The 23,595-nt window shown below is 43.8% G+C and overlaps 1 protein-coding gene across 1 annotated transcript in view; it reads right to left on the bottom strand.

Annotated features, from left to right (window-relative positions):
• Positions 1-23,595, bottom strand: part of grik4 (glutamate receptor, ionotropic, kainate 4) — a 182,189-nt gene that overhangs the window by 9,810 nt on the left and 148,784 nt on the right. Inside the window, exons 11-12 of the mRNA XM_061720530.1 lie at positions 9,283-9,486; positions 6,795-6,908 (exon numbers count right to left, since the gene is read on the bottom strand). Of these exons, the coding sequence (XP_061576514.1) occupies positions 6,795-6,908; positions 9,283-9,486 (318 nt within the window). The remainder of the gene's footprint in view (positions 1-6,794; positions 6,909-9,282; positions 9,487-23,595) is intronic.

A 23,595-nucleotide genomic window follows, 5' to 3' on the forward strand; every position in this document is an offset into this window, starting at 1 on the left:
GCAGGTAACAGGCAGCATTTGGACTCCCCACAAGGGTGCACAGATTAAAGAGAAAGGTCAGATAATCAACTAAACTATTACAGCTACATTAAACACAAATTCATTTCCATGACCTATACTTGACTTCCAGCATGACTGGGGGTGCACGGTGGCCCAGATCGGGGGGGTGGGGTGTGGAGAGGAAAAGAGATTAATAGCTTCGGCTTGAGCAAAAGGCCTGCTGAAGCAGCCACAGGCTGTTATATATCTGTTTGGATTGGTTACCAAGAGAGTTAAAGTGGCTAAAATAGGGTCGGCAGCCAGTAGACCAATGGAAATGCAGAGGGCAATTTCTAATGTTTCATGATCCAGCACCAACAGCTATTGTCCTCTAAATGAGACCAATTATGGATGAACCAGTGTCAGAATGACTGCGCGTGCGTATTTATGCGTTTGTGCATAATCATACTGTATTTCTTGCCTGCATATGGATTTCCTGCATGCATATGCAACTTATAGCTTGTCAGCAGGGGGATATTAGCCATTTACACACAGATGCACGTTCACCATCTGTTAATGACTATGAAATGGAGGCGGCTGTGAGGGCCAGGAGGACAGTTAGAGAGCGGAGGTGATCAAACAGCCAACTGTCCCAGTGTTGTTACGAGATTACGCAGTCAGTCTTGTAGAAATTTCTTATCATCCCCTCCTGCAACAACAGGCAGCTCCCTCCCCCCAGAGCCAACCTGAACAAGCCCAAATCACTTTTATGGAAATATCCTCAATTATGTGCTCCTGAGGGACTTCACGCAGACCAGAACACTGCAGTGATACATTGCTGAGGGCCCTTAAAATTAAATTTGAGGCAACGAGGGTGAAATTATTTTGGTGGGGCATTTGTTATGATAAACGAAGCCCCATTTAGACTTGTGCAGAGATGAAAATTCATTAATGTAATCACTGGCATATTAGCTCCACTGAGTAACACAGGAGATGTGCAGAATGTAGAAAAGAAGAGTGAGCTCCAGTATTTTTTTTAGCAGGATTCAAAACAGCCTGCCAGTCATAATGTGTGCCAGCCTATCTATAGAATGTAATTGCTTCTGATGATAATGATGATAGCTATCTGAAACTGGAAGCACAGACATCTCAGACACAATAGCCTCTCAGAGGTGGAGTGCCGTTATAGAAAGTGCGTCGGTGCCAAGCAGCCTTTAGTTGGATCTGACAATACTGGGGTAAGAGCAGCATGTGCTGACATGAGTCCTTCTGTTTGCTAGTCCATTTTAGTGCATGCTGAAGCAGCGTTTTGTGAACTGCAAGCCCTGTGTGCCCACATCTTAAGTTTCCACCAAGGTGCTATTACTAAGATGAAGAGAAGTGCAGATATGTGAGACTCCAAAGCTAACAGATGGCAGTGAAGTGAAGGTGCAGAAGAGCTGCTCGGAAATAAGGAGTAAGTTAGGCAGAGGCAAAGATTAGAGCAAGAAGAACAGAGGACATGTGGTACAGGGCTCAGATAAACTTGTCATGCATCAGGAGTTGAGTGGGAGGTTATTCATGGTGACGCTGCAGCAGACCCACTCACGAGCATGCAGACATTTAACTGCTGGTAATATTCTACTCTGCACATTTGATGTATGGATCGACGTGCAAACGTGTGACCTCGGGTAACGCCCTGTCACCCTTGCTAGGAAGCTCATTTTTATCAAGGTATAACCACGGCTTAATACAGAAACAAGACAGTAAGAAAATAAGTGTTTCTTTGGGACAATAGAGTGTATTTGTCTGAAAAGCAAAAACGTATTTTGAGAACATTTTAATGGAGAACTGCGAAATATGTTATATGTTTAAAAAAAAAGAAGCTCCATACAATGACGAGAAAACTGGCTTATAGGCTTCTGGCTTGTTATTGCTGGTACCTCTGAGTATTAAAAAAAGAGAAAGAAAAAAAAAATGGAGAACTGCGAAAGAACCAAATGAATAACAGTTGCTATTATGTATAATATAATGTAACACGATGTGTCTTAAAAATTGTTTAATAATCAAGCTTATGATCTTACATGTACCATAGATGATGAGTCAATGTCTGTGAACCCTTTTTCATATATATATATATATATATATATATATATATATATATATATATATATATATATATATATATATATATGTATATGTATATATGTATACACACACACACACATTTACAAGCCTTGATTTTGCTGCTAATATTATAATTCCTATATATAATATACAAATTATATATATATATTATTTATATACATATAATTTTGTTCCACCTCATGCAATTGTGATGCGAATGACAAATTTCCCTTGAATCCTTGAATATATCTATAAAAAAGGCAGAAGATGCTAATCATTCCACTCCTCCCGGCTCTTGACTGTTTTAACAACCTTCAGCTCTTTTCTTTTTGATTTCCAATTCCAAAGCTTGCAGATCTGATTCACTTTCATTGCTCTGAGAAACCAAATTTTCTTTTTTTATGCCAACCTTCTTCTGATAAAATCCTTCTGCATATTTGCTCGGCATGGCACAGCGTGAGGATAGCGACCATCCTGTGAACGCGGCGGAACATTTTACTGCCGCGAGCCCAAGTTTAGTCTAAACCAAAGCAGAACAAAAAGCAGCTTATGTTTTCAAATATCAAGTCAATGTAGTAATTTACAAGCTATTAGTGATTCAGAAGTTGATACAATGACACTGTAGATCAGGCCTGTTTTTTTCTTTAAAATTACAGCTGAAAGCCAATGACAGCTCCACCGCTGCAACGACAATATGGGAGAAATCTGAAAAACTGTAAATCTCATTATCTTTGTCACCAGAATAGAGTGGGATTTAAAGTGTAAAACTTTCATGTTTGGTATTACATTTTTTTGTGAAATTCAGCAAGAACTAAATCCGTTTTAGTAATATAGTAGTAGTAATAGACCACGTTCTCAGTCGTTAAGCCAAGCTTGGAAACGTCTGCGAAGATGACATTTGTATTTTTACGGCAAACAGAGCGAGGCTCCTGTGTTTTAGAAACAGAAGCACCTCCAGATGGTCTGGGATTGTTTAAAGACAAATGTCACAGATGTAAACGTGGTCTGCCATCTTTATTTCAGAAGGTTATTCTGGGAGTGCAAGACAGATTGTCAGCAGGTCTGTGTTTGTGTGCGTGCCTCTGTTTCATATCCTGTCAGCAGCTGTCTGTGCCGTCAGTCATCTTGAGCAGGGCCGATACGATACGTGCTTGGGCAACCCGGGGCCCGAGGACCACCTCTGCTCGGCACAGACTGCTGGCTGAGAAAAAAAAAACAAACGAAAAAAAAGAACAGCAACCGATGTGAGAGTGGGAGTGACTGTTCAAAGGGAGAAATAAAAAGCTTCAAAATAGACATAACCGAGCAAACTTGTAGTATTGACAATAGCAGTTACCCTGGTGCACAATTAGATTCGCTAAGCCCCTGAATGTGAGTTTATGAGCTGATACGATGACAACAGGTCGCCCATTTTGTTTGCACATAAACATTTCCTGCTATGTTTAAATGATTTCTGTTGAGACAAGGAATCCTTTCATGAAGGTTTATGGTTCTGTTAAGATGAAAAGAGGGTGTGAGGTAAATCTAAGGATGTGAAATAATGCAGACGTGGTGCAGGGGGTGAAGCATCCTTTATCACCTGCCTTTATGTGAGCATCTCAACGAATAGAGCAGCACAGAAATGCTGCCTACTTCAGTAAGTATGTCTGCTCTTCTTCTTAATGCGTAGATTGAGAACTCATTCGCTTTACCTTGTGCTGCCCTTGTTGGCTCTTAACTTCCCACCTTCCCTTTCCTCCCCTGTCTCTCCGGGGATCGGCTTGAAATCATGATGATGGCTGAAGGAGCTGGTGAGGTTATGCTGTCTTGGGCCTCACCTAGTCATCATGCCTCTTGTTATTCCAACCGGACTGCCCCCCCCCCCCCCCCCCCCCCCCCAAGGCCGTGTGTCTGAATGACTCAGAGAAGGACAGTTCTTATTGTCATTTTAACTCCCACGCTCACCTGTTCGCCTCCCCGCCCTCTAGCTTTTATTTCTACCCATTTCTGGCTCATTCTCTTTTATGCCGTCTCTCGTCTCAGCCCTCTGTGGGCCTCCGCCGCCCTGCGTCTTTCACTCCGGGCTCTTTGATGATGTGCACATTACTAATTGTGTCAGAGCAGATGATGTCAGCGGCTACAGCCTGATGAAACGACTGCAGGTGCTGATTCGGCAGAGGCCACCGGGTTACGTTCACAACAACATCCCGCGGCCTCTCTGGCTCGCCACATCGTCTGGCTTTAAGTCGCTGTGATTTTTATGCGCGTGTGGGAACCACGTAAATGTTTCTTTTCTGAAAATGCAGGACTGTGTGTGTGTTTGTTTCATTTTGCCTGAGGAGGTGTGCGGACGGAGAGTCTGTAAAGCTTGTTATGCGATGCACTGCCCCCGGGGCAGCTGCTGAATCTGACACAGCTTGCATAGACCCCCCCAATTAACTCCTATGTCTAATAAAGCACCTCTCGCTCATCTCTTTAACACACTTGCCTCCTTTGACAAAGTTTGCAAATTGAGGTTGAATATTAGAGTTGATAGAGTGTGTTGGCGTCTTTGGATACGGGGTATTGTTATTTGTTGGAGAGATGCTGAATAAGAGACTTCCCATCACATGTATGTTATATAGCAAATTATACAACGCGTGCTACTATATGATTGTATATTACCACGCTAATCTGACACAAAGTAGCGCTGGCAAAGCCGCTGAAAACTACAGATGGCAGCACTCTTCATCTGCAGAAAGATGCAGGCTGTGTGAGATTTATTCCTCTATCTTTAATCATTGCAGACTCCGAATAAACAACAGCAGTGGCCCCTCCAGAGAATCAAATCCCTCATCTTTTTGTGTGAAGTAACATGCTGACATAAAATCACGCTGCATGTAATTAAGTGTTGTGATTCATCGTCGCCCTCAACAGTCTTCTGGAAGCGCGGCTACGGCAGCGGACGGTTTTCATACAGCAAGAAGCGGTGGAGCTTGACTTTGGATGTGTTCAAATGTTCCTCTTACTTCGTTTTCCTGCCTCAAAGGCAGGGCTGCGGTCAATAGTTTAAAACAGCTTTGTAATACACATGAGGGCTTTCACCAAACCAGGATCAGACCTCATTTTTCTTTTGTATGCACCAGGGTTTTTGTCAATATTGATCAAAAAGTGTAATTATCTTAGTAAACAGAAATTAATTAGCAGCTTAAAAAAGAAGTGACAAAACAAAAACATAGTAATGGAGAAAAACTGTGTAAGATAAAGGAGAAACAGACTGACATGCAATACAAACGCACGCAAACACACAGGCAGACAAAGATTAAAAGATTATACCCTGCAGGGACCTTCATTTTACCGCATTCGCCACTCTTATTGATCAGACTGAAATTTTCATTCAAAGTTTAGGATAAAAAGCAAACCCCCTTGTTGAAATCGCTGTGCCTCAGATCAATAGTCACTGGGTTAGAACTAAGTAAATGCAGTACAAGAATTTGGAATATTGAAGTTTAAAGCATGCTGTGGGACCACTGTGAGTCGGATTTAAGAAAATACCAAGGGGTAACGGAAAAGTCAAGAGAGCACGAGGAAATGAGGGATAGAAAGAGAGAGACAAAGACAGGAGATGCTGATCTTCTTTAGCTTTTATCCTTCTCTTTTCCTTCAGCCTTTTCAAATACCATTATCTCTCTTTCTCTTTTCTTGACCTATTAGCCAGAAATTTAGCATCAGCTAGGTCATCTCTGTCCTAATTCAACTCCTGGACTCTGATCACCAGACCTGTGGAGACATCAGCTCCACATCATCTCCTCATGCGGCTCCCATCCCGCCTGCATCCCACCTCTGAGGTCACATGCTGCCCAGCAGCCCATTTAACGCTGCACCTGCTGCAAGCACTGATTGATTTTCCTCAGCTGTTGCCGTTCAGTTGAGTCCCTCATTACTGCAGCTACTGGAGCTGTGGACAGACTGTGGGAATGTTAGAAAAGGAAGGAGGTTTACAAAAAGTGGAGACAAAAGCAAGATGGAAAGGGGATGTGAGTAAATGCGCCTCTGGGAGACTACAGTAGCGTTAGCTTGTGCACATGCCAGAACACCTCACAGCGGACCGTGGCCGGCGCCGCTGGGCTCCCCTGTGTCACCTTGGGTTTTGGGGCAGGGCTGATGATTAATGGGCCACTGACTCTGCAAACACCGGCTCATTTCCACCTACACTGTTTCCTGCTTGGGCTTGCTCTCCGCTGCGCGTGGAGGGCATTGCTTGTGTGAATAAGATGGCCCAACCTAATCAGAGAGCAGGTAGAAAACAACCGCGAAACTGCTACATTCATCAGGAACTTCAGACTATAAAACCCGCCATCTGGTACCGGCAGAATGGGGGGCAAACGGGAGCAGAAGGGAGAAATGGGAGCACACAGGAGAAATGAAAAGAACTGGACACTGCAAAGAAGTCGACACTGCTGGGTGGGAGAGAAATGATAAAAGCAAGAAGCCACGGGTGGAGGAGAGGAGGAAAGGAGGGCCATGAAAACACAGAGATGCAGGGGGGAAAGCAGCAGCTGAGAGGACAGCAATAAGGTGCCAGGCAGGGGAAGCTACAGAGGGATTTGAAGGCAGTAAGAGAGGGGTGGCAGACTTGAGGGGGGTGAGTCTTTTCAAGCCGTCAGAAATAGCCAGCAGCCTGCTGTGGTATGTTCTGTATGAGAGGCATTTCCACTGGTCAAAGAGAGAGTATATGGAGGATTGCTCACCAGGTGGACGCGGTACATGATGCTGATACCGAGGGTCATATAAGGCTTGGAGAAATCGATCACCTTTTCACGCTCTGCTGTGATGGTTAGGCCTGCGACCGCCAGGTCAGCTTTCTGAAAGGCGAGCAGAATCACATCACATGAACACAAACTCAAAGACATACTGAGCACAGCTTTGAGGAATAACATCATATTTATGACACAACCACTTGAAAAGAAGGCGAGGATGACACGAGAAGAGCTCTATTGGTTGCCCAAACCCTAGTAATGCCCTTTTGTATCCTTCAGCCTCTTTGTCCGGCAATAGCGCTATCCGCGGTGAGGATAATCCAGCGTGGGCCCGACGTCTGTGTCTGCCGGGCACCACGGGGGCATGGACCAGATAAATCAGTTGACAAAGCAAATGCTGGTAAAACGCACACTTAGAAACTCACACGCATGTGGAAGCGGTCAGTGCTGCTGAATACTGGACAGACTCCTACTAATAATACAGGCCAGCAAAGTGCAACTGCGAGGGATTTTCCCCTCTCCCAGAGGAGCAAAGAGCAAAAGCAGCAAAGCATCGCTCTTTGTCAACTGCAGGAAGACTAAGAGGATTGGCGAGATGGAGGGGAATGGGAGGATGAGCGCGAGCATAGAGGGAGCTGTGCTGCAGCTGTGCAGATGACACTGGAATCATGCTGTTACTATGCTAAGAAATGAGAGGGGCGTGTGACATACATCTGAACTACATCTCATCCAAAAGCCCACTCTGACCAGTGCTGGAATTAGAGCATCACACTTAATTTTCCACTTCTTTATCCTCACCCCTGCCTACACTGCACACAGGTCTCACGTGCCCCGCTGCCCTATCCTCAGCTTGCAGGCCCGACTCTCCATCATCAGCTGTCTTTTTTTTCTGTCCCCACCCCCTCTTTATGGTGTTTCAAAGTGTGATGGTCTGCTCCTGCACTGGATCCAAAGACACAGGCAGGAAACAAGAACCCCGTCAATTTGGACAAAGAAAGCCACTGATCTTATGAAAAATGAATAGAAAGACATAACAGCCGCTGCATTATTTATTTTATGATAGAATATTAATATATATTACTAAATTCATTTGCCTGCCTGCTGATATGCTTTCCATATCACTGAAAAAAAACAACCTAATTCAATGTTGATTGTTAAATATTGCATCGTACTGGTTTCTATTTGCATTTACTCGTGTCATGCTAGTCCATAGAAAGGAGAAAAGCAAAACTTGGAATTCAAAAGATGAATTAAATGAGAGCCTTTAGGATGCAGCAACTGCCTTTGAGGGCTTAGTCATTGGAGATGTAACATAGCTGCTTGTCTTGCTGCAGTTTTCTGGATAAGGCCCAGCACATACTGTACTTTGACTTCAGTTTGGATTGCTCCTGGGCTGACTCACGGTAAGCTCAGGCTGTCTAATACCCGTCAAAATAATCGCCCTCATTTGCCAAAGTATAATTCAGCCTCAATGGTACTGGCAGGGATGTAGGTATCTGTGGTCCGGGATATCCTCTGGCTGTCCTCCTTTGCTGCTACCCACTTTCTATTTTATCTCCTTTTTTTTTTTTACTTTCAAGCATGGCTGTTCCTGTATCTTTTGTTTCTTCACTCTGCAATATTTCTAATTTGTCTCATAGCTATAAACCAAACCAGCTCAAGCCTCTTGCCTCATTGTGTAACAAGCCTCCACATGACCCCTGTCCCATGACAAATCCCTCTCAAGCATGTCTCATCTTTGTTTTTTGTCTGCCGCTTAGGCTGCTATCGGAGACACATGTTGACTTAAACTATGGTCCTCCTAAAGGTCAGCCTTCCAGAAGCAACTTATGGGGGACGAAGACGTGACAGTAACAAGAACAGGCACTTCTTGCTTTACATACTTAATGGCTTTGCCCTCCATTAGCCCACAGAATTAAGACAGATCACCTCTTAGTCATTCTGCGCATCATTCCCCTTCTCCTCTTCCTCACGCCAGTATTCACCCTCACTTTTTCACGCCTCTTTCACATCTTCTCCTCCCCCATGTATTCCATTTATATAACCTTATCTGCCTGTTAACAGCTCCGCACGCCATAGCTGGGAGAGTGTGAGGCCTCAGTCTGAGATTTAACGGGAACAGCGCCGACCAATTCGGGAGGAAAGTCTGTTAAGGTCAATTCAGACACTTTAAGAAAAGGAGCTGACGGGAAACAAGCCGCCAACAGGCTGTGACCGTTTTGAAAGGGAAAATACTTTGGCTGAAAAGGCCAACATCCAAGTGAAAATCAACGAATAACAGGAGACAAAATCTGCTGGCTGTGAACTAAATAAAAGCTGAGCGATCCATGGGATTGTTGCATGTCTGTGTATATCGGTGACTCAGGGAAGATATTAACACACTGATATGCAATTATGTACATATTTCTTAATAAATGTGAGCATTTATTGACCTGAGGTTAAGCTATACTGTCTGAGCAAGTGTATATATTGTACATACCCTTGAGATGAGCTCTCCGATCATGCCGGTCCACGTTCCATTGGCTCCAGGAGCACCGTACACGCCATCCCCCACCAGCCGGATGCGATACTTAAACTTGAGAATATCTGCCAGCTCCTTCAGCATGTCCACGCAGAAGCCTTCGTAGCGGTCATTTCCCTCAAGTTCCTGGTAGTTCTGCCGCAGCATCACGTACGGATTCTCCTGAAAAACACACAGCCAGTTGAATGACTAGGACTGTCTACAAATGGTAGAGGAACGAGGCATCCCAAAGTTGATGAACTACAAGAGACGAAGCTTATCAATATTATATTATACAAAGATGGTTATTATTATTATTATTATTAGTATTATTATTAGTATTATGTATAGTATATTATATTATTATTAGTATAGGTATCGGATAGGTGAATGGATGAATGAATGGGATGCCTGGGTCTGGGGCCCTCCGTTGTCGGGCCTGCGCGGGTGTCGCCTTGTTGGGGGGTTCCCTCTCTCCGGGCCCGTCTCCGGTCCCCCCCGCTGCCTCTACGGCGGGGCGACCCTCTGGTCTTGGAGGGCCACTTTCGTGGGGGACGGGTGCGCCTGCCCGCGTCGGCGGCCGGGGCGGCTCTGTCTCTCCGGGCAGGCTGGCCCCCTGCCGGGTGGGGGTCATTGGCCTGAAGGGTGAGGGCCTCCTGGCCGCGTGTCCGGCCCGGACCGGGTGGCCGGGGATTGCCTGGGTCGCGGTCCGCCGCCGCGGGATCCCTGGCTGCTTCTTTCCGCGCCGTGGGGGCCCCGCCCGCGGGCCCCCTCGGCCGCCGCCGGGTGGGGGGGGGGCCTCGCAGGCGGTGGGTTGCCTCCCTCCTACTTCTCCCCTCTGTGGGGTTGCCGGTGGCCTGGGTTCCGGGCTCTTCCTTGTCGGCCTCTGGTCTCGCGGGTGGCGGGGTTGCTCCCCTCCCTCCCCCACTATAGATACACTTCAGGTGGAGCTTTGTTTGGTTTATTACACACACACACACACACACACACACACACACACACACACACACACACACACACACACACACACACACATATAGTCATTTAGTCACATGCATACACACACACACACACACACACACACACACACACACACACACACACACACACACACACACACACACATAGACATACACACTGGCTTGTTCACCTGCATGCTGGCTCTCTAGTTTTTGGGTTTAGGTAGCGGTAGCGATAGCTTAGCTCAGACTGCGATCAGATCTCAAGATTTAGGTCGATTGCTGTTCGTGTTTTGGATGGCTCCGTGCCGGTTTCGTGCTTTGTTTGTGGTTTTTTGTTGCAGATTTCCAGTGCTTGACGGGTGTCTCCGTGTGTTCCTGCTTCCTGGATTGGCAGTGGATGTCGTCACCCCCCCCCCCACCCCCTCCCCCCCCCAAAAAAAAACAAAAAAAACAAAAAAACACTGGGTTTGTATGTGTATATTTATGTATGTGTACGCATATGTGTGCGTATATATATGTATATATTACATATAGTAATAATGCACATATATACACTTTTGGTTTACCGTCATGGTATCAATCAATAATATGTGTGCAGACAAGGTAAAAAAAAAAAAAAAAAAAAAAAAAAAAAACAAGAGACGAAGCTTGACCAATTGTAAAACATCTCCTGCAATTGTTGGTTTAACAATTCTTACAATATATGCTCTGGAGGTTTATATAACTACATAAGTAAATCACTTTGTTTTATGTGGCCGCTTGCAGAACCGGCTGAAGATTTTAGAGTGAATAAGGATGGAGTGTGTCAGATGTTCTCAGGAGGTCATGGTTCAAGTCAGGTTTACAGCCTTCAGTGAAAACTGAGATTTGTAGATCTGAAGTAGAGCCAGCTAGCAAAATCAGGAGCGCAGCGGGAGTGCTAATCTGCTCTGTCCATCAAAAAAACAAAAACCTGAATGAGTTAGAAGAGTATCTTTTCATCTGTTAACACACAAACATCCAAACACGCAGCTATTTACTGTACAACCAGTCTTTTTGATAAGCAAGCAGCACTCGGCTCCCTGTCTATTTACGTCTTCCTTTGTCGTTTGGCTGATGTTACAGGAAGATTTAAAGAGCTTTGCAATGATGCATTATGGAGCCGCACTGTAATGTATCAGCAAAGCTGGACCCATGGAAAGACAGACACTCAGGACATGGCAAGAAAAAGAGTTCATTCAGTTTTGTCAAAACAGACGTTGAGGGCAGCAGAAGCAGAAACTGGAGTTTCGGGGTAACTTGTTCCAAGAACTTCAGGATAGCAGTCCCCAATGCCCGGTCTTGTTTTAACTATGCAAGAAGAGATCATACCAAAAATAGTTAAATCCAGAATCTAAGCGTGCTTTCACACCTGTGGCCTGTTTGTTTTGTTCCGATTCAGGGGCTAAATCGATACAGTTGTTTCGTTTTTCGTATGTGGGGTTTGTGTTCACAAGGCAAACGTCTGTAGCGGTTCAAAGCTGTTAACAAATGCCATGCGCGAACCAGCTGTTCTCTCATTGGTCAGAAATGAACGCGGAATGAGTTTCCTCTTCCGCACCCTGGGAAAAACAACAATGGTTATAAGCCCTTTCACAGGAGTTGTCGGTTGCTGTGTCGATTATGTTCTCACTACAAATAAAAAAAACGAACCGCTCCAGGTCTCGAATGGAATCGAGCCGAGACCAGCTCTCCTAGGAGATCTCGGCTCGTTTGTTTTGTGCCGCATTCGAGCGCGATTGCTGTTCATATATACCAAAAGATCCAATCTTTAGGGGAAAACGCTCCCTGTTCCGGAACAACTGCTGCAAACGGGACAGGTGTGAAAGCACCCTAAATTAGGTCCAGAAAAACACAGGAGCAGTAAAGGTTACCTGACAAGGAACAATCAGGGAATGAAACAGTTCATGCACTAAGAGGTTTGGAATAATTAAATCACAAGGCTGGATACACCCAGGGTGGGATCGCTGACGATCTGGCAGTGAAGAGACGTAACAATGCTGCTTCAGTAGGGAACAACACAGGGGAGAGGGGTCAGTAATTAAAGTGGAGCTTCAGTGAAATGCCTCCAAAGCCCATGACATGCCTTAAAGGAGCTTGAGGCTCCTTTTAAGAAATGAGACTCTCTAGCGCCACCCTTCACCACGACGGCCGTTGGGGGTACTGCAGCCAACAGTGAAGCCGGCACGGGAGAACAGGGAGAACGCACATGCAGCGTCATGTGACGTCACATCCGCAGCCCAGCGCGGGAAATTCGGGACCGAATTGCAGCACATTTTGCAGCACACAGCCTGTTCAAGGCAAAGGAGAGATACACTAGAGGGCTCATTCTTTTGGGTTTGGAACGCTTCATCTGACATTATTACTAGAAAACTTAAAATGTATACGGATTTTTTTCATAAATCCTGCCACAATCCGGCCTCAAGCTCCTTTAAGTGTGCTGTTTTATAAATTAATGCAACTGTCAAGTTGGGGCCTGTTTCACAAACTCTGAATCAAAAAACGCACTGGGAGTCGACAAACTCTGAGTTAAGAAAGTCTTTGGTTTTAGGAGGTGTTCAGAGTCGGTTTAGTCAACTCTGAGTATGTTGACTTTGAGTTACTGCGACCATAAAAAGCATCATCAACGGAGCTCAGACTCTGAGATTCACCATGGCAACGCTTAGTAAATAGAAGTGATCTTTCTATTTTAGTTAAGTAGTTCATTTAAGTTTAGTTCTTCCTATTCTAGTTCAGTAGAACTGAACATATTGGTGCAATCAAAAATGAATATAAGCACATATCCAGACAAAAGTGCAACACGGCAGCTGCAGTGAAGGAAAAGAGAGTTTACGTCAGAGAAAATTACAGAGTGAGTGAATGTGTAGACGAAGTAAACTCTTTAATGACTGTATAAATGAAAAAAACAATGTAGTATATTGTTGTCAATATTCACTGTTACATATTTCAGACAGGTAATTCAAACGTAACAGGCGGGTGTATTCACACTGGAAATTTCAACTGAATGGAAAAATCAAAAGATGAAATCATGCTCGAGGAGAATTTCTTTACTCACAAGTCTAAACAGGAAACTAATTAATTCCAGCAGTTAATGATGTCAACTCTTATATCATGATAATTAGGCTACTTGATGACTTTGTGGCAATTGGAAAATGTTTACATGTTTAAGTTGACAGGAAAAAAGTGTGTGTGTGCGTGTATATGTGTGTGTGTGTGTGTGTGTGTTGGGGGCTGTTGGACACTTTTCTCTCAGTTCTGCATCGTTCACTTTCTAAGGTAATAGAATATAGTATGTTCAATATCCACATAGTTATTAATAATTCAATAACCCAAGTTATTTTGTTATCTCTCAGATCCCGGGGGAGGCGGGGGACATTGAGTCCGAGTGGACCATGTTCTCTGCCTCCATTGTCGACGCGGCGGTTCAAAGTTGTGGACGCAAGGTCTCTGGTGCCTGTCGTGGCGGCAATCCTAGAACCCGGTGGGGGACACCGGAAGTAAAGGATGCCGCCAGACTTAAGAAGGAGTCCTACCGGGCTATGTTGGCCGGTGGGACTCCTGACGCAGTAGATGGGTACCGGCAGGCCAAGCGACCCGCGGCTCAGGCGGTCCTGGAGGCAAAAACTCGGGTCTGGGAGGAGTTCGGTGAGGCCTCGAGGAAATTCTGGAGGACCGTTCGGCGCCTCAGAAGGGGGAAGCAGTACTCTGCCGGCACCATTTATGGTGCAGGTGGGGAGCTGTTGACCTCGACTGGGGACATCGTTGGACGGTGGAAGGAATACTTCGAGGATCTCCTCAACCCGACTGACATGCCTTCCACTGAGGAAGCAGAGAGTGGGGACTCTGGGGCGTGCTCATCCATCACCCAAGCCGAGGTCACTGAGGGGGTTCGTAAGCTCCTCAGTGGCACCGGGGGTGGATGAGATTCGCCCTGAGTACCTCAAGTCTCTGGATGTCGTAGGGCTGTCTTGGTTGACACGCCTCTGCGACATCGCATGGAGGAAGGGAACAGTACCGCTGGAGTGACAAACCGGGGTGGTGGTCCCTTTTTTTAAAAAGGGGGACCGGAGAGTGTGCTCCAACTATAGGGGGATCACACTTCTCAGCCTCCCCGGGAAAGTCTACGCCAGGGTACTGGAGAGGAGATTACGGCCGATAGTTGAACCTCGGATTCAGGAGGAACAATGCGGTTTTCGTCCCGGTCGTGGAACACTGGACCAGCTCTACACCCTCCGCAGGGTGCACGAGGGTTCATGGGAATTTGCCCAACCAGTCTACATTTGTTTTGTGGATCTGGAGAAGGCATTTGACCGTGTCCCTCGTGCCATTCTGTGGGGGGTGCTGAGTGAGTATGGGGTCCGGGACCCTCTATTAAGGGCTGTCCAGTCTCTGTATGATCGGAGCAGGAGTTTGGTTCGCATTGCCGGCAGTAGATCAGACTTGTTCCCAGTGCATGTTGGACTCCGGCAGGCAGGGCTGCCCTTTGTCACCGGTCCTGTTCATTTTTATGAACAGGATTTCTAGGCGCAGCCAGGGGTCGGAGGGGATCCGGTTTGGGAACCTCAGGATTTCATCTCTGCTTTTTGCAGATGATGTTGTCCTGTTGGCTTAATCAGACCGGGACCTTCAGCATGTGCTGGGGCGGTTTGAGGCCGAGTGTGACGCGGCAGGGATGAGAATCAGCACCTCCAAAACCGAGGCCATGGTTCTCCACCGGGAAAGGGTGGCGTGCCTTCTCCGGGTGGGTGGAGAAGTCCTGCCTCAGGTGGAGGAGTTCAAGTATCTCGGGGTCTTGTTCACGAGTGAGGGAACGATGGAGCGTGAGATTGACAGACGGATCGGTGCAGCGCCCGCAGTTATGCGGTCGATGTACCGGACCGTCGTGGTGAAGAAGGAGCTGAGTCGAAAGGTGAAGCTCTCGATTTACCGGTCGATCTACGCACCTACCCTCACCTATGGTCATGAACTTTGGGTAGTGACCGAAAGGACAAGATCGCGGATACAAGCGGCCGAGATGAGTTTCCTCCGCAGGGTGGCTGGACGCTCCCTTAGAGATAGGGTGAGGAGTTCGGTCACCCGTGAGGAGCTCGGAGTCGAGCCGCTGCTCCTTCACATTGAGAGAAGTCAGCTGAGGTGGCTTGGACATCTGTACCCGATGCCTCCTGGACGCCTCCCTAGGGAGGTGTTCCAGGCATGTCCCTCCTCCCTAGGGAGGTGTTCCAGGCATGTCCCACTGGGAGGAGACCCCGAGGAAGACCCAGGACACGCTGGAGAGACTATGTCTCTCGGCTGGCCTGGGAATGCCTCGGACTCCCCCCGGAAGAGCTGGAGGAAGTGTCTGGGGTGAAGGAAGTCTGGGCATCTCTGCTGAGGCTGCTGCCCCCGCGACCCGGGAACGGATAAAGCGGGAGAAGATGAGTGAGAGAAGTTATTTTGTGTGGAATATGAACATAAGTGATATTTGTGATGCACGGAAGGATAGTATCATATAGGCTAACTGTGACAAAAAAAAGACTCAACTTCTTTAAAAAACTACCGGGGTACAAGTCTGATTTGACCGCATTAAAATCCACTCAGATCATTAACATACTTTTCCGACACAAATGCGACACGTCGTTGTTCAGTCGTCTCTAAAATGCCATTAAAGATCAATTGTCTGATTAAACTGAATTTGTTTCAGCTTCATGAAGGGCGGGGGACAGAAAGTAACTCGGGGTATGTTGAAATAAACCTTGACCAGGTTTACTTCACACTCAGTTACCACGGTAACAAACTCCAAGTATGATTTATTTATTTATTTTTTTTCTTTTTCACTTTCTGAAACCGGTAATTTACTTTGCTGCTCCAACATCTCTGTAATCCGCTTGAGACTTCAGTTGAACTCTAATACTCTTGGGTTCAGACTTGGGGAAAAAAAGCTAGACATTTCTTTTTTTTCTTATGATATGGTGCTGTATTTCAAGACAGGAGTAAAAGGAGCTGGATTGACTGGTGATGTATTTGTCTTACTGGGGAAGACGCAAAAATTGCTACACTGAAATTGGGAACATTAGAAAAACTTGAAGCACGTCAGGTGGCCCAACTGTTACTGTAAATTACCCCGTCGTTGTCCTGGCAACTGTTTTGTTCCACATCTTAAAAGAGTAGCAGGGCATCGCTTTCATACCGTGGACTGAATAGCTTTGCCTCGTTCTCGCTGCCTCACTGGATGGCAGAACTGCTCTGTTGCGATAACAATGGGAACAAAATGAATACTGATGGACTCTGGCTGCATCCCTCTGCTCCTTCTATCTGCATATGAATTCATTTTATCTTACGGGGCTTAAAGTTTGACTCAACAGCAGCAGCCTCCTGTGTTTCACAGAAACAAAAAGAGGAGCATGTTGACAAAGGCTCCATTACAATATGCACTGATGAGTGAGCAATTAGGGTGTTTGGTGTGTTACACAATTAATTTTTCATTTTTCATTAAATTTGCTTAAATAACACTTAATGTTATTAATTAACTTAATTTATCCCCAAAGGGAATTTTAATTTGTGCAGGATAATATATTAAGAAAAAAGCAACTATCATAAAAGACAATAAAACAATTCAAACAAATAGAAAACAATTAAAAGTTATTATAAAGAGCCCTTGTTTAAAATACTCCTATGGTCAAATATGACCTACCGTACTTTTCATTATTGTGTGGAATATAATAAAGCCTTATTTTCTCATTAAGGCACAAATTGCAGTGTATAGCAACTACTTGTATTATCGACTACAACAGGCTATCACGCAATACTGGCATTAAACGACTTGTTAAACAAAAGACAACAAATGTACAACAGACTGAATACGTTATGATAGGATTCGGTAATCTACGCAAGAACTCTGTCTAAATAACTGTTTAGTAAAGATGTTTAAACTGTACTTATTATAAAAGTGCAATTAACTAAATCAAAGGTGACTGAATGATGACTGAGGGGAAGTATTTCTAAAATGATGAATATGGTTTTAGTTTTTCCTCCCACTTCCGTTTTATCAGATCAAAAACTGATGGGAATTTTTAGCATAATTTTCAATGGCTTCTTCTTATGAAGGTGTTATTTACTCTCTATTTGTTCATATTTGAGTTTTTTTTATCTGAATTTAAGATATACTGCTCAAGAAATCTAAAGAAACACTTTGAAAGCACAATATATCTCAATGGGGGGAAAAAGCTTCATGCTGCATATCTAAACTGATATGGGCTGGGTGATGCATTAGGAATGACAGGGTGCCACATCGTTTGATATAAATGAAATTGATCAACCTACAGAGGGCTGTGTTCAAAGACAAACCAAAAATAAAAGTGAAAAATTCATACAGCACACTAGTCCATTTTGCTGAAACTTCATCGCAACAGCTCAAAATTGTACTCAGAGGTTTGTATGGCCCACATGTGCATGCATTACATGCTCTTGATGAGTCGATAGATGGTGTCCTGGAGTACCTCGTCCCAGATATGCACCACGGCATTACTGGTCGTGGACAAGTCTGACGTGGAATCGGGTGGACTGAAACATAATGTCCCACAGGTGTTTTATTGGGTTTATGTCAGGTAAGCATGGAGGCCAGTCAATGGTATCAGTCCCTTCATCCTCCAGGAACTGCCTCCATACTCCCCCTACATGAGGCCAGGGATTGTCATACACTAGGAGGAACCCAGGACCCACTGCACCAGCGTAGGCCCCAACAAAGGGTCCAAGGATTTCCTACCGATGCGTAATGGTGGCCAGAGTGCCGTCGTCAAGCCTAGAGAAGTCTGTGTCGCCCTCCATGGATGTGCTTCCCCAGACCATCACTGACCCACCACCAACCGCAGTGGTTGAAGCAGTTCAAGTAACTACTTTGTTGGGCTAAGGAAAATACAATGCTTTGTAAAATACAATAAATATTAACTCAATGTTTGAGATTTTGTTTTTATCTGTTGTACGGATAGTAAAACTTCAATTCCATCAGTTTGGCGGGCTCATGGACAGTTAGGGGTTTTACTATGTGAATGACTTTGTCTAAACAAAATCTACAGGTCTGTCACCCCCTGACTGTACCTAAATATGTGTATTTTATATTTTCTTAAGTTTTTAACATATTAAAGTAAAATACACACCAGCTTTGAACACTTATTCCTCCCGTAAACTGTTTAGAAACACAGTGGTTCTAGTGTTAAAAAAGGAGAAGAGTTTAAAATGCATCTTTGCTCAGAGATTTTAGCCAGTAACTGCACAGTAACCTCACAACTAAAAGACTAGTATCTAAATATTACTGGCAACAAGCAGCAACATTTTAAATGACCATAACAAAAAACAATAACAAAAAGGTGATTCTCATTTGTAGCTGTTGTATTTACTTTGAGCAGACACATATGTCACCTCGTTGAAGTAAAACAGTATCGTCTGCTCCCAGTCTGAGCAAACTCACAGGTCTTTAGCTTACTGCCAATAATATGCATGAATGAATGCTTGTTTGAGTTCTCCTACAACATTAATTGAGCAGACTGTTATTCACTTCTAGGCATCTTGTTGATTTATTCGTGTAAATATTGGTAAGCCTTCTGTATCTATAATATACGGCCTCTGTCACTGAGAGGCTCAATCTCTTGGAGTGAACAAGAACGTATTGCCTTTGTATCTCTCCATCCCTTGGTGTGAACTGGCTAAGTATACAGCCTAATAAACTCAGCCTATCCATTAATTCCCACAGTTATAATCAAAACCCAGATTATAACACAGATAGCTGTCTGAAAAGCTGATTATTTTTTCTTTTACCTTTTCAACTCTGCCTTTCTGCTTGTCATTTTATCTTAGCTTCAGTTTGTCCTTCATTTTTTGAGCACTCTAAAACAGTGCACTTAAAACTCCATTACCACGTCTGCTGGGCTTAGACAATCAAAAACAAAACTGTTGTTAAAAAGTTCATCATAAAACTTCCTACAATCACTGAAAAAAATATTCAAAGAACTATTTATACAAGAGGCCTTTGTAAGGTTTTACAGCAAAAAAAAACATATAAAAATAACTTACAAAGGAATGAGAAGTTCTGTCTTTTATGAAGGCAAAATTTACAAGCATATTCCATCTACCTTCTTTTGCACAGCACAGCATAACAGCAATGCACCTATAAGTTTAAAAGCTGTAAAGAAAGGCAGACTGTTAAAAGCAGCCTCCTATTCCAAGGCCATGCCGCGTCTGGTTGGACTGATAACTCTGCTAGGAGAGACACACTTTTACACATTCACAACCAAGTACACACAGATGCAGAGCAGCAGGTTTACTCAGAGATGATGTTTACATTCAGCTTCACACATTCCACAATGGAGTTCCCCCTTTAAACCGAGGGGTGTTCATGATGTCTTCACACAAGCCTTCTCAGCTGTTTCTTATCCTTAAAAGGACGGGCTCCCCAGAGGACAGCAAACTGGGAGCGGAGATATAATTCTGTATTCCTGCTTGAACAAGAGCTTTGCACGCTATGACAAATGTTCTTAAAATGTTTTAAATGGTAAGTTGTTAAAAATTGAGCCTGGATGTTTAGATTTTTAATAACGCTGTTACAACAAAACATTTTCTTTCTATTAATCCACAAAGGAAAATGAATTGAAAGTATTACCGGTACTGTTATTGTTCTATTATTGCAGTAGTGTTCATGATTTCATTCTCTTCAAAGATTCCTTGTAGACGTTCACTGTGTGTGAAGAGGATGCTCAAGGTTGTCGTCAATGTTCTTCAGTTCATCGAGTATCCTCCTTCACACAATCGGCTCAAGAAACTCCAGAACAGGGCAAGCTATCTTTATCAAGTTCAGGGTCCCGAAGTCACTGGTTCTGATGCTGCTCCCCCAACAGATGGCTGCAGATGTGATCGTAGTCTCCAAAACAGACTTATAGAAGACATTCAACATCTTGCTGAAAATGCTGAATGACCTCAGCTTCCTCAAGAAGTAAAGTCTGGTCTGGCATCAGTGTTGTATTTCCAGTCCAGTCTGTTGTCCAGGTGAACACTGGAATACTTATACTCCTCCACCACCTCCACTTCTTATTATATGATGGAAAAACATGTCCGCAATCATATCCACTCTCTTCTCTGTCAAGATGAGACAATTGTTCCTATACCATGCCACAAACTGGTCCAGCTTTCTGTACTCTGTCACCTTCCATCGCTGATACACCCCACAACTGCTGATGATAAGACTTTGACTTGCACTGAAAGTCTGAGACGTACAACATCAAGAGGAATGGTGAGAGTACAGGTCCCTGTGGTGCTCCTGACCACTTGCCGAAACACTCAACCGTTTGGTCTCACAAACTATGGTGTGTCTGTCAGGTAGTCAGTAATCCAGGTTTTGTGTCGGCATCCACCTGCGTCTTCTGGAGTTTCTTGCTTAGTAATGCAGGCTGAAATAAAACTATAACTAGAAAATGGGGGCAGGGCGTGTGCTTGCGTGTCCAAATTCAAATTCCCATTCCTAAGTGCCTCTAAGCCCAATTGCAGAAAAAAAACCAACAAATCTGTATTTGTGTATCCTTTTATCACTTGGCTTTTTGGGCACTGTTGAATTTTTACCAATGCATATTTATGAATGGATATAAAAGAACTCAATAACGCAGGGGCAGACTAAGGAAAAAACTAGATGATGCAGAGGAATATGTACAATCACATGGAAAAAAAAATACTTTTGCTTTCTCTTTCAATGGACATTATTCAACTTAATTCAGTCCGTTATATTACACCATGAGTAGTCATGGGTGCCAAGACATCTTGATTATCTTACAAAACTATGCTGAAACACAGTCGCAAAATGAAAGTCTTAGAGTATGTACACAGCATGCTGAAGTACATATCACAATTTCACAGCTTGGTGAATCACCTATAAGAGCAAAAATCTGAAGAATTTTGTGTATTCATGAGCTATCGGGCTCTTACATCATTGTGAATGAACCTTGGCCCAGTGCTCCTTTACATTGTCTGAAGCTCATTGAGGTTTACCAGCATTTTCCTCATGCACAGCTCAAAGAATCTCATTACAGCATTTCAACAAGTCTGGACTTTTACTGGACAATTGCTATTGTTCTAGGGATCATTGTCCTGTTTCATGAGCCAGTTTCTGTAAAACTGTCACAGTGATAGCTTTATTATTTGACTAAATTATTAATTCATTGTAGCATCATTACAGTAATTGCTAATATAGTCAGTTAGTGGTATACAGGAAATTTAATGTTGAACACAATGATAGCACTGTGCCCAGGACCCATGCCATCAAAAAAAGCCCAAATCATCACCTCTCCATCTCGCTTGACAGGTGGTATAAGGTCTGATGTGCCGTGTTTGAGTTTCATGTTTGGGGAAACATTCTCGAAACGGGTCCTTTGGAAATACTTTAATATTTTACCTTTTTTTTTTTTGGACTGCAGCAAGGTCAGAGCAGGTGAGAGTGGCTCTGTTTTTATCACATGTCCTTTTATCTTCCACTGGATCTCCTCAGAGCTCTGTCCTCCCCTCCTCTGGATTTGTTTCACATATGAATGAATGCTGTGGCCGTGAGGACGGGAGCCACCGTCCTCGGTGGTGACATCTCTGAACAGAGCCCCATCTGAATGCTCCAGACCAGTAAAGTCCCAGCATTCTCCCTTCAGAAAGGTGGTTACACTTTTAATGATCAGTTAATTAACTACATTTTATTATCTGCACCTGGCAGCCACATACCCTCTGAATTCCTATGGAAGCAGTTAAAAGCAAGTTTACGGTACTTTTTTTTTTCTTTTACTGCTTCTGTATTTTATCTCAATGTCTATTAAATAAAACATTATAATGTGCCATTCATCTGAAGGCTGTATTTAACTAAAAGTAAAAAATATTCTACATGCTGACATGTAAAAGCGTAGCACTGAAAGAGAATGATCTGTCTTTTTTATATTACTACAGCTGAAAAACAAAGAAAATGACAGCTACGTGAGGTACTTAATATTTTTTAAAGATTGCAACAGTTGGCATCAAAGACAGGGTCTAAGAAGATGAATCTCAGCTTATTTTGATTTCAAATTAGGACTAAAACAGAGCCCTTAATTGTGTAAGAGCGAAGTATGAGTAGTCTAATTAAATTAATAACATAATAACACCCAACTTATTAAATAATTTGATAGCAGTATAATAACCTCACTAATGAATCCTGTGGAGGAAAAGAGACCCAAACTACAGTATCTGCCATCCGTGGGCTGATAAAAGACATAAAATCTTACTGTTGGCAAAACTTGTTAATTTCTCATCACTTTTATAGTGCTTTTTAACCTTGCTTGTTCTTTATATATATATATATATATATATATATATATATATATATATATATATATATATATATATATATAGATATACACACACACACCGATTTACATCTACAATCTCATAGAACATGGGAGTCTTTTCCATGGACAGGATAGTTTTGGGAACCAAGCCCCACCACTTTTTATCTGAAATTTTCTAGCTTTTGTCAGAACATTAATGCAAATTTCATAAAATGCAAGGCCATTAAACAGGTCATCCAAGTATAAGACTATATCTTAGTAAAGAGGACTAAATTAAGACTATCGAGCAGATGGCAGCATACTTTTGGTTGGAGGCTATATCCCTGCTTGCATTAGACCTGACCCGCAATTAAGTGCACCCTTAGACGCAAGTTATTCTCAGGGCCAGCTTGACACACCAACAATGTAAAAAGGACAGGAGACAAGCTAGCTCCACCAAAAGGGGCTATACTGTATATCTAACCATTAGATGCCGCAAGCCCTGGAGAGGTCAATAGATGAGTATACATTCTGCCAGTATATTGAGAGGGTATCAACAAAAGGTTGTCAAGCACAATCGATGCACTTAAAACATCTAAATGATTATGCTTCTCTACGTGTGGACATTACTGCTTTTTAAAACCAGGCTCAAGACTCACCTTTTTAAATGGGTTTTTAGCTGACTAATTTTAGTCTTTCTTGTATACCCTTGTTTTAACTAGCTGTTCTTGTTGTTTTAACCCAGGTCCTATGGTCTTATGGTTTTAAAGGGGAGCTATTATAAAAAAAAGGTTTTTTCTTGCTTTAACATATAAAGCTGTCTCCCCTCAGCCTGCCAACTCAGAGAAGGAGGAAAGCAACCAAATTCTGCAGTGTCTGTACAGCCGCCCGGATGAGCCATCCAGTCTCTAGGGCCATCCAGTCTCTAGGGGAAGGTGGCTCAGTTGGTAGAGCGTTCGCCCATGAACCAGAAGGTCAGTGGTGTGTCCACCAAAGTGTCCTTGGGCAAGACA

The sequence above is a fragment of the Cololabis saira genome, chromosome 4 (genome assembly GCF_033807715.1).
Source record: "Cololabis saira isolate AMF1-May2022 chromosome 4, fColSai1.1, whole genome shotgun sequence".
NCBI lineage: Eukaryota > Metazoa > Chordata > Actinopteri > Beloniformes > Belonidae > Cololabis > Cololabis saira.